The sequence below is a fragment of the Rhinichthys klamathensis genome, unplaced genomic scaffold (assembly GCF_029890125.1).
Source record: "Rhinichthys klamathensis goyatoka isolate OS25496 unplaced genomic scaffold, OSU_Roscu_1.1 h1tg000446l_1, whole genome shotgun sequence".
Lineage (NCBI taxonomy): Eukaryota > Metazoa > Chordata > Actinopteri > Cypriniformes > Leuciscidae > Rhinichthys > Rhinichthys klamathensis.
This window is the reverse complement of record NW_026606941.1, coordinates 1,108,156-1,120,873: the sequence shown is the minus strand read 5'-3', so window position 1 is coordinate 1,120,873 and position 12,718 is coordinate 1,108,156. Positions and strand designations below refer to the sequence as shown.

Sequence of the window (12,718 nt, the reverse complement as noted above, 5' to 3'; positions counted from 1 at the left end):
ATGTCACAATCTTTAAAACACTGCAATCTTCAAAAACAACCTCCTCCGGGGAGCATGTCTATAGGTTATTATTCTGGTGTATTGTGACACTGCTTTGGTTTATTGCTTTGATTTTATTTCACATTTGTCACTTTGAATAAAAAATTTAGTTGTGAAATATATCTATATTTATATTTAGAAATATATAAATACACCACAGGGAGGCAGTATTCCTCAAAGTGTCTTTAAAGAGACACGACTTGAAGACCTGAAATATCAACAGAAAAGCTGTGCAGAGGAAACAAAGACTGAGAGACACATTTATTAGAACAAATTAAAATATGAATATCTTTATCTCAACAATGGAAAAATGGTTGATTAGTACTCTTTTCCTCAATTATTATTATTATTATTATAGAAATTACACTTTAATGCACAATCGGGGCAAGTCACAATTCAGGCATGGATCTAGTATCAGCCATCCTTTGAAGTAAAATTCTCCCACGTCAATGTCTATGTGATTTCCATTCACTTTATGCCCATTTCTGTGCTTTCCAGACCCTGCCCTCTTCATACAGACTAGCATGATGTCATCTCAGAAGGTAGGCTTGTCTTGCAAAAAAGGTTGTCAAAATTACAGCATATTGCTGACATGCCAGAAAAAGGGATTGAGTTTTACAAATCATCAGATTAAAAATAACATTAAAATCGGATAATATTTAGAGGTTTGAGGTTTATATACCGGTATATATATTTTCCTCTAGAATAACATAACTGTTTGATTTATCCCTTCACTTATTTACTTACATAGTACTTATACACCAAAGTGAAATTAAAAGTATTTAAAAAGTAATTGAAGTAATTGGTAAATATTATGCATGATTATTTCAGGCAGCGGAAGAAGAATTTGGGGCACGTCCTGGGAGGATGAGACAGTGACTGACACACACACACACACTTAATATAAATAGTTTTTGTTACTTGTTGTTAGCCTTTACTGTACATACAATATAAATCTTTGTTCTTGTTGTTACCGTTTCCCAATATTTGGACAAATTTAGATTTTTTTATTTACTGTTTGATTTATGTTCTCCCCTACGATTCATGACCACATTAATATTAATTTATAATCTGTTTTTGTTCACACTATAAATAAATGATGGATCCCTGCTTTGTATTTTATCTTTGAATGTGTTAAGCGCGAACAGTGGTTATTCCTAAGGTTCAAGAACCAGTGTGAAAGAGGTTCTGCAGTAACATTCTATTTTGTTCCCTTAAAGGTTTCTGTAATGTTACTAAAGGTTCTGAAAACATTCAGTAAACGTGATGGAAGGAATATAATCACGTTATTAATAACCGTTAAAAATAACCTCTTGGTCCCTAAAGGTCCTGAAAACTTTATGGGAATGTGGTGTAGAGACTTGGGAACATCCAGTAATTGTCCCCTAAACATTCCCAGAACGTCCTAAATGTTCCCTGAAGGTCCACCAAAAAGCATCCTCCGACCCTTTAAAGAACTCCACATCATGACCGTCTCGGAACGTTAGGCGACGTCCTTGACAGTGGCGACGTTCTGAGAACGTTCTGGGAACGTCACATTTCCAAATAAAACATGGTCCCCTAAACGTTCCGAGAACATCCTGAATGTTCCGTGAATGTCCGCCAAAAAACGTCCCTCAACCCTTTAAAGAACTCCACATCATGACCGTCTCGGAACGTTACTAGGCGAAGTCCTTGACACCAGTGGGGACGTTCTGAGAACGTTCTGGGATCACATTTCCAAATAAAACATGGTCCCCTAAACGTTCCGGGAATGTCCTGTTCCGTGAAGGTCAAAACACGTCCCTCAACCCTTTAAAGAACTCCACATCATGAAAGTTATGACACCAGTGGGGAGAACGTCTGAGAACGTCGCCCTGGGAACGTAAAATTTCTAGCGGGGAAACGCGATAGCTACTGATAATACTGAAGGAGCTTATATATGTAGCTATACAGTGATACAGCTATATTCCCATAGGTAGACGTGGATGAGAGTCAGCTGATGTGAGCTTGACTAGCGTGACCTGCCAGAACTGACGCTACGCTTAATACTTTAGCCTACTTGAGACAAAATAAGTTGATATTGTGCTTAATATTTGCAGATGTGACGGCTGTGGATCTAATTGAGCCAAACCGAGCCAATATCATCAAAACAGAAGGAGAGTCTGTAACGCTGAGCTGCTCATATGATTCAGACAGTGAAGATAGACAGTCTGTACTGGTACAAACAATATCCCAATGAAGAACCTCAGTGTTTATTACGTGAATTAAGGAGCTCGATCAAGCATTATAAGGCACATCTCTGATCCTCGATTTCTGTCAAGTACTTCTTGCATATTTACCCGATTCATCTTCAACCTAAAAGTGAGATAATAACTGGAAACACCTGTGTGGGGTTGTGGGAAGAAGTGAATAAAAGGTTAAACAAAGTTTTTAAAAAAGGTCCAATTTCAAGAAACAGTAAAACACTCAGAGTGAATGATTGTAATTATAATACAGGTTATTTAAATAGCTGGGTATGTTTCACATCATGTGACTTTATTTCAATTGTGTAACACTTGTAAGAAACCAAAAGAGGGCAATATCTCTCAGTATTACTCTTAACAGAGAAGTTTCTTTTAGGTTTTCACAAGCTCCTCCTCAGTCTTTATGATATTTATGAAAGCAAAACTCTCATTGACAGATTTATTTTCAGTGTCAATTTAAAACAGATCATGAGGTGGATGAGGATTATATTTCTATTTGCACTATTCAGTCTTGGTATGCATTTCTACTAATTTTTAAGCATTTATATCATTTTTGTATAGATTGTTTGTTGATATGGATTTTATGATAAACATCAAAACAAAAATATTCTTAAATCCTTACAGAGTGCAGATCAGAAGAGAAAGTCGACCAGCCAGTCAAACGGGTGACTGAAGTTGAAGGAAAATCAGTGACATTAAATTGCACATATACGACAGCTTCAACACAGCCATACCTCTTCTGGTATGTCCAGAGAGCAAATGACATTCCTAAATACATCCTGAGAAGGGACAAGTTTGGAATTGGAGAAAATGGCACTGAGTTTCAGCAGAGATTTTACTCTAATCTTTCATCAAATTCAGTTCCTCTGATGATCAAGGATGTGTGTGTGTCTGACTCTGCTGTGTACTACTGTGCTCTGAAGCCCACTGTGACAAAACTGAAGTCAAACCACATACAAAAACACTGAGGCATAAACATATGAATGTGACTTTAAAATAAGCATTTTTTGACATTTAAAAACTGTAATAAAATCATGATGAAAGTAACAGTGAACTACAATGAACTTTATTACTCTGTAAAAAATTATCGTGATTTTAACGGTAAAAGACTGTAAAATTGCCATGGTGAAAAACTGTTAATTGGTTAACAGACTTTTTGTACTATATATGGTGAATAGCTGTGATAGATCTAACTGTACATTTAATGTAATTTTACAGTAAAATACAGTTAAATTTACAGTTTTTGGAAGTGAAAAAGAACAAGTCATTGTATAATTTACAGAAAAAACGTAAATTGACATTTCACATTTGATGTATTTTTGTTAAAATAGAGAGTACTCCAGAGTACTCTCCCCGCATTCCTGGCTGTGGAAGGAACAAGCCAATAGTGAGGTGTCGGCGTGGTGGAGGGATGCTGAAAACTGTCAAGGAATGTAGGTAAGTTGACTGAGTGCCTACTTCCTCTCATGCTGATGGGATAGTCATGATGACTGTTGATGTCAAGTTAATTGGATTGATTATTTGAATGTGCTCCTCCCGAACTTTGTTTAATGAAACATCCTTTAAAGGGGTCATATAATGGTACATGCACTTTTACAAGTTGATTGTACTGAAATGTGTGTTGGCAGTGCCTGTACACAACCATCATAAAATGATAAAAATCCATCCAGTGTTTTTGTTTTAATCTCCTTATATGTTTTCCCCTGCCTCAAATTGAGCCGTTCGATTTTGTGACGTCACACGCTCGGAAGCCCCTCCCAGGAGTGTTGATTGACAGCATCGTTTCAACACAGACCCGCCCTCGCTCATGAGCCAGATGTCAATCATAGTCTGCGCGGACCGGCGCGGTCATTGTTTATATGCTGGAGCACTGTCTATGAGCAGAATGGCGTCTAAGCGATTGTGGTGTTCTGTTCTTGGGTGTAATAACGAACACAGCAGTCATTTTAATGTTACTAAATCCGAATCGCTGAAGACGCAGTGGCTGAGTTTGTTTTTGAAGGGAATATTTCCCACGAGCAACGTCAATGCTTTCATGTTTGCGCGAATCATTTCTCACCAGACTGCTTTATAAACGAGGGTCAGTATAAAGCTGGTTTTGCTAAGAAGCTGCTCATGAAAAAAGGATCGGTACCAGCTATTCGTGTTCCTGCTGAACCTCTAGAACAACTGAAGTGAGTGTTACGTTTTATTAAACTTTATATTAATATTTATATTAATCTTTGCAAATCGCTAGCTACACGCTTCACAATGAATGCATCTAAGGTTTACACTTAGGGTACTGTTACGAAACTGCTCCGAGACACGAAGGTGGAGAATCCAAATGCAGTTTATTTAAGTGAATCAAAATCAGAATCAGAACCAAGGCAAAGGTCATACACAGGCAGGCAATCCAAACATACAAACAAATTCAGAGGGTAAGGCAGGAACGGGAAAACCAGGACACGGGCAGAGATCAAGAACCAGGAACAAAGACAACAAAGGAAACGCTCAGAATTGCAGTGGAATAACGTACAAGACTTCACAGGGAATGATGAGGTGAACCAGGCTTATATGGGGTGAACTAAACAATATAATGAGACACAGGTGAATGTGATAATCAGGGATGATGAGTCCAGGCAGTGAATTATGGGAAATGTAGTTGTGAGTGAACAATGATAGTCTGATGTGGAGTGCCCTCAGGTGGCTCTCAAGGGCACTCCAGCTGATAACCGTTACATAGCCCCCCTCAAAAGAGCAGCTTCCAGATGCTCCTAAAATTCTCCAGGAGGGAGGTGGAGCGGAGGCGGACCCGGGGGTGGGATGGAGGGCCAGGCCCGTGGAGCGGAAGAGGACCTGGAGACTGCGGCAGGACGGAAGGCCAGGGCAGAGCAGGCAGTGCAGGCGACCAGGGCGGAGCAGACAACCCATCGGGCGGCCAGGCCGGGGAACTTCCCTCAGGCGGCCAGGGCGGATCCGGCTGTGCAGGCGGCTGGGACGGTGCAGGCCCTTCGGGCGGCCATGGTGGAGACGACCACTCAGGCCGCCACGGCGGAGACCTTCCCTCAGGCGGCCAGGGCGGATCCGGCTGTGCAGGCGGCCAGGGCGGATCCGGCTGTGCAGGCGGCCAGGACAGGGCAGGTCCTTCGGGCGGCCATGGCGGAGATGACCAGGGCGAAGACGACCACTCGGGTGCAGTGTTAATTTTGTCAGCAAATTTTGATTTAGTTTTAGTCTTAGTCTTTTGACTAAAATGCCATTTAGTTTTAGTCATATTTTAGTCATCTGAATTGTTTTAGTTTTAGTCTAGTTTTAGTCGACGAAATACAATAACATTTTAGTCGACTAAATCTACAGTAGATTTAGTCGACTAAAATATAATGGGTTTAGTTCAATTGTAATGCGTTAATTTAGAATTTCTCTAAAATTTCCAAACCCATATACTCCCGGAGAAAACATCTATTAACCTATTAATATGAATGATTTTTAAGTTTGAACATGCAATACAGATACAGATTTAACGGCTGTTACTTAAAAAATATCTTAAAATGAAATAAAACCACTTTTCCTAAAGTACAACACAGTCTTCTTTACAATGAATGATATATTCATTCCTTATAACTACTTACACATCATTCTTTATTCTTTCAAGCAGACATATTTATTTGTATGAATTAAATATAATTAATCCTTATTAAAGCTATTAACAAACAGTGAATGCTTTTCTCTTTTTCTTTTGTTGCTTGATCAAAATTAAGGACACGGACCGCATTAGGTTTATTGCCACTGTCACTTTAAGACGTAGGATCATGTCCAATGACATGCGGATACAATTGCACTGATGCACATCCGACACACTCACAGTTTAAGACATAACCAGCATAGTTTACATGAATACTCTCCAAAAACAGACTGATCTCATGAAATGGCGTATGTATGACACGCCAATTCGTATTTCCATTTTTGGCGTGCTATCAACACGCATAATCGCTTTTCAGCGTGTTTATCAACGCCTTTGACTTAACGTTATATTACTGTATTATGTATATATAAATATATGACCTACCCCAACCCCGTCCCTAAACCTACCCGTCACTGGGGTTAATACCATTTATGAGTCTTCTCCTACCATCCTAGGAAAAGAAATATCGCTCCACAGATGTAGAATATAGATTTTGCTTCGTTTCGCTCGGACATTTAACGGCGTACACATACACGCGGAATCACTCGGACGTTTAATGGCGTAGACATACACGCAAAAGATTTCGGCGTGGACATACACGCGGATAGCTCAAAATGCGTATAGATAACACGCCACTTGAATTGAAAGTGGCGTGTATGTTTACGCAAAGTCATGATGTCATGTTGCCAAAAAGGACATTTAGACATACTGTTGTGTATTTCTCCATTCAGACACGAAAGAGAGCTCAATTCAGTAGCCTACTCGCGCGCTGTAGGTGTATTGTGCATGACTGCACGCTTCGGGTTAGGTGTGTGCGCACAGAAAACCGCACCGAATAGAGCTCTTTTTTGCATCGTCACTCTTATTCAGAGATCTATATGTCTGCTCTACTCATTCTCCCAGACGTTCACATTTTTTAACGTTTTATGACCGCGGGGTAGATCACGTTACAGTAGCCTACAAATGTGCGCATCTACCACACACGCAGGACATCAGTTCTGACGGATCGCTTCCCAAATCGTCACTATCTAACATTTTCGTCTAGTTTTTATTCGTTGACGAAAATGTCAATAGATTTTCGTCATAGTCTTTGTCATTCAAAACTAGGTTTTATTTAGTTATCGTCTCGTTTTCGTCTGTGAAAAAATGTCGTTGACGAATAATTTTCGTCGTTATTTTCGTCAACGAAATTAACACTGCTCGGGTGGCCACGGCGGAGACGACTACTCTGGCGGCCACGGCACAGGAACAGAACCCGGCTCAGGAACAGAACCCGGCTCAGGAACAGACATAAACACCGACTTGGGAACAGGAACAGACAGCGTGGCGGCAGCCATCTTTGCTGAGGGCTCAGGTGACATGGCGGCGGCCATCTTGTCCGAAGACACTGGCTCGGCGGCGGCCATCTTGTCCGGAGACACTGGCTCGGCGGCGACCATCTTGTCCGAAGACATTGGCTCGGCGGCGGCCATCTTGTCAGACATGACGTGAACAGTCTCTGGCTGGGCAGACGTGACGAGAACAGTCTCTGGCTGGGCAGACGGGACGTGAACAGTCTCTGGCTGGGCAGACGGGACGTGAACAGTCTCTGGCTGGGCAGACGAGACGTGAACAGTCTCTGGCTGGGCAGACGGGACGTGAAGCGCAGGCTCGGCGTGGCTGACGTGAAGCGCAGGCTCGGCAGGCGTGACGTGAAGCTCTGGCTCGGCAGGCGTGACGTGAAGCTCTGGCTCGGCAGGCGTGACGTGAAGCTCTGGCTCGGCAGGCGTGACGTGAAGCTCTGGCTCGAGCCAAATGGCAATGTCAAGATATTGAGCTAGAGTGTAGTGAGGGGTATTGTCAGGCATGAGGTAGTTAAGAAGCTCATTAAGTCCATGGCGAAAAATGTCCTTTAAGACAGCATCTTTAAAGTTCATCCCATGGCTAAGCTCACAAAACTCATCGAAAAAATCCTCAATCGAACGGTTACCTTGGCGGAGGTGGAAGAGACAAACTGCTGGATCCATGTTGGTGAAGTCTTCTGTTACGAAACTGCTCCGAGACACGAAGGTGGAGAATCCAAATGCAGTTTATTTAAGTGAATCAAAATCAGAATCAGAATCAAGGCAAAGGTCATACACAGGCAGGCAATCCAAACATACAAACAAATTCAGAGGGTAAGGCAGGAACGGGAAAACCAGGACACGGGCAGAGATCAAAAACCAGGAACAAAGACAACAAAGGAAACGCTCAGAATTGCAGTGGAATAACATACAAGACTTCACAGGGAATGATGAGGTGAACCAGGCTTATATGGGGTGAACTAAACAATATAATGAGACACAGGTAAATGTGATAATCAGGGATGATGAGTCCGGGCAGTGAATTATGGGAAATGTAGTTGTGAGTGAACAATGATAGTCTGATGTGGAGTGCCCTCAGGTGGCTCTCAAGGGCACTCCAGGTGATAACCGTTACAGGTACATTACGGCATGTTTTCTATGTATGATGTTCTCAATATAATTCATAATCCCACGTTTATACTGAACAACGCGTTATGGTTATTGTGTTACAAACGGTGTACGCACAGAACAGAGAGGCAGGGTGAGCAAAGCTCATTATCATTTAAAGTCATATGCACTGAAACGGCGTGCTGAAAACAGAGCTGTTTTTGACCAAGTAAAATAAGTGTTTTCACCATACTAATGAGAATTTTTAATTAAAGTATGTTACAAACTTTTAATTTAGACCCTAAAGAATCATACTAGCTTGTACAAAAATGGCATTATATGACCCCTTTAACTCTCTCAACTTGTGGAGAAGCTGCTTGTGATGAGCTTTGATTCACCATGAGACTCTCATCATCACTGTGATTGGTGGTTGTCAGTGTATTACAATGGTACAAAAAAGATATAAGTATATCAGTAGATCGGTAAATTATCATTATATCGGATAATGAAATATGTTTTTTTACTGTAAATTTAACTTAAGTCTGTAAAACCTAAAATGTTGCTACCATATTTTTTACTGTGATTTTTTGGCAACTACAGCTGCCAGGTTTTTACCGTAAATTTACCCGATTTTATTTTTTACAGTGTGTATACATTAGATAACTATCATTATTACATTAATTGCATGATTTCTTTCAATTAAATTATTTTTAATATACATTTTTTTCTAGCATATTTTTTATGCTTAACACTGATAAATTGTTTCAAATGATGGTACGCTGTTGTGAGCAGAGTCCATATAGTCAAAATATTTTAAATGAATAGTGTCACACCCCCTCAAATGTAATAACATTTCATTACAATAGCTTTGTAACCATTCATATAAGCCCCACAGATCAATTTAGCCTTACTTGTTCAGGGACCGTATTCACAAAGAATTTTATCTTACCACTAGGAGTACTCCTAAATCGCACTAAAATATTTTAGCTAGGAGTTTTCTCTTAAAAGTTATTCACAACGCCTTTCAGACCTACTCTTAGTAAGGAAAAATGACAACTCCTAAACTAAGAGTGAGTCTTCGTTGCTATGGATGACGTCAATTCTCATGCACGAGCTTCATCGCAAAGATCACGGTGATTGGTTGTTAGATGACAGGGCCATCATTCGAAACATAACACAGACGCAACAAATCATGGAATTATGACATCTAAATATGTCTGTGTCCTACACAAAATAATAATAGTAATGTCATCGAAATGCATAATGACATGTTTGTGCAGGCCCCAGTGAAGTGTAATTCTAAAAAGGCAGAGAGAGAAAGAAAAGTCGTGAATTCAATTAAATTAAATCAAGGTAGCCTAATACCCTAATGAAAACCGCCACTTGCCTAATAATGAAAAACGACACTTGCATTAACACTTGCTTGGTTAATTGACATCCTATTAGCCTAAATAGACTACTTAAAGCAAGGAAATGTTGCTCCTATTGAAGTAATGTAATAGTTGAATGACGGTGGATTATGAACTCGCCAAAACGGAAAAGAAAGCCCAACTGGACGCAGGATCAGTTACTGCTGCTGGCCCAGTTGGTGCTGAAAAAAAAAAATAATAAAAGGGAAATTCGGCACTGGGATATCAAGCAAAACTAAGAGTGAGACATAGGAGAGGATTTTTTTGCAGATCAATGCAGCATTCCCGCTTGTGTCGCGGACCCCGGACGACTGCGAGAGGCGGTGGTGTGCGCTACAATCCTTTGTGAATAGGTCTTAGTGAGTTAGGAGTCCTCTCGACTTCTTTTAAGCTGTCCCAGACTTAGGTGCTACTTTTAGGGCTAAAATGCTTCGTGAATTACTCTTAGTGAAAAAAATTACGAGTCCTAAAGTTAGGAGTGACACGCACATTATTTTTAGGAGTTGCTCCTAAATTCGCCAGTTACTTTCGCCAGTTAATTCGCCAGGAGCTACTTTTAACCTTAAAATTCTTTGTGAATACGGGCCCAGTACAATATAATTGTAACATTAGTTCATGTGACTAGATCTGTCTTGTCTTCTTAAAATTCAGTGTCAAATTTAGGTATGTTTAGGTAATGTTGCTCAGAAAGGAGGGACTCAAGAGTTCACAGATCTGACATGATCTCATCGTGTCTGAAAGAGACTGTGGATGAAACGATTCAGTCTGACTCTCCTCACAGTGAACACTTGAACAATGGATCTTCATTCAGTTATTCTGTTCTGTGCTTCAGCTGGTATGTTACTTTTTTGTGTGTGTGTGTGTGTGTTAATTTGTAAAGTTTTTTTTGTTTTTTGTTTGAGTAAAACTTACAAATGTATCTTTTCTGTTTCAGCTGCTGTATTTGGAAATGTCATCAAACCAAACAAAACCGATGTTTTTGCTCAGGAGGGCTCAAGTGTTACATTATCCTGTAGTTTTTCTGCCTCTGGAGGTTCAGATTATCTCCACTGGTATCGGCAGTATGGAAGATCAAAACCCGAATTTCTGGTACTCACCTTTGGAAGTGCAAAAGAAGCTCAGGTGTCTGCTGTAGATCCAAGATTCACTGTTGAAGTTGAAAAAAAGGAACAAACCCATGTGTATCTGGAGATCTCCTCTGCTGGAGTGTCAGACTCTGCTGTGTATTACTGTGCTCTGGTGCCCACAGTGACAGGAAACACATCAGCTCTATACAAAAACCTGTTACAATGAGAGAAACACAGATATAGTGAAAAGGAAGCTAGTATTCAAATATGTCATTAATCTAATGCAAAAACAATCAAAACATAAAAGCCACAAGTGTGGCAGTATGAAATATATATTAGATTAAATCCAAATATATTATTTTAGTTCACCAGTCACTTTAGAATATCCTGTATCAGAAAACAAATATCTTTATTTACATTAAACTTTATGAGATGGCAGTGTTTCAGCTATGCAAAACCCACAATTAACCATAAGAGGGAAGCAGTTACTCAATATTACCTTTGACATACATAACCTTTCATGGGCGTCCACAAGCTCCTCCTTGGTTCATCATCATTATTATAATAATAAAAGTAAAACTCTCCCACTACTGATCGACTTCAACGTATGTGCAACAGTCATGCCACACAGGTTGAGGAATATATTTCTCTTCGCATTATTCATTCTTGGTATGAATTTTCATTACATATTCATGCAAGTTGGTCATTTTGTATTGTTCTGTATATTAAATATTTTTTTTAAACCTTTGCAGAGTGCAGATCAGAGGACACAGTTGATCAGCCAGACAAACATGTGACTGAAGCTGAAATAAGATCTTTGACATTACAGTGTAAATATAAAAGAGATTCAGTACAAGAAGATTTATTCTGGTATATCCAGAGAGCAAATGACTTTCCTAAATACATCCTGAGGAGAAGCAAATATGAAGGAGAAAATGGCAGTTCCAGGAGAGATTTTACTCTGAACTTTGATCAAATTCAGTTCCTCTGATGATCCAGGATGTGTGTGTGTCTGACTCTGCTGTGTATTACTGTGCTCTGAAGCCCACTGTGACAAAACTGATGTCCAAAAACACTGAGGCATAAACGTGTGTGATTGTTTCTTTACAATAAGCATTCCTGAAATTCAAAAGCTATTAAAGTCATACTGGGGGGAAATTATGAAATTAATATGTGGGATTACAAATTTAAGAATCTGTTTAAGATCTGCGGATCCAACGTCCTGACATATAACTGGTGAAGAACATTGTATTTAGCATTTAAGATGAAAGGTTCTGTTAAGCAAAGGTTTTCTACAAGTTCCTGTTCTCTTTATTGTAAATAAAGTTGTGAGCCAGATTACTAAAACTTTAATGGCTCTTTGCAATTTACCTCTAAAATGTTCTTTTATTCTCATAAGGATAATCATTTTCTTAAATAAGGCTCAGATTAATTTTTGTTTATTTGTTTGGTATAATCGTACAGCTGTAGCAACCGTTGAATAGACATTTCTTCCCTTCTCGACGCCTGATAATCAGTTATAATGTTGCTCAGAGAGGAGGGACTCAGAGTTCAAAGATCTGACATGATCTCATCATGTCTGAAAGAGTCTGTGGATGAAACGATTCAGTCTGACTCTTCTCACAGTGAACACTTGAAAAATGTATCTTCATCCACTTATTCTGTTCTGTGCTTCAGCTAGAATGTGTATTTATTTGGTTGATTATTTTATTTATGTATACAATTTTACTAAAACCGTTTTACTAAAAAGTTACAAAATAACTTTTTCATTTTCAGTTTGGAAATAATAGTTTTTCATAACGTTTGGAAATGTTATCAAACCGGACAAAACAGATGTTGCAGGACGAGGGTTCAGATATTACATTATCCTATAGTTTTTTCCTTCTCT

At 39.5% G+C, this 12,718-nt stretch overlaps 1 protein-coding gene across 1 annotated transcript in view; it reads right to left on the bottom strand.

Annotated features, from left to right (window-relative positions):
- The window catches only part of ing5b (inhibitor of growth family, member 5b), a 34,674-nt gene extending 23,634 nt beyond the window's left edge, over window positions 1-11,040 (bottom strand). The window contains exon 1 of the mRNA XM_056236431.1: window positions 10,861-11,040. Within this exon, the coding sequence (XP_056092406.1) occupies window positions 10,861-10,942 (82 nt within the window). The 5' untranslated portion in view covers window positions 10,943-11,040. The remainder of the gene's footprint in view (window positions 1-10,860) is intronic.
- Between the last annotated feature and the right edge of the window lie 1,678 nt (window positions 11,041-12,718).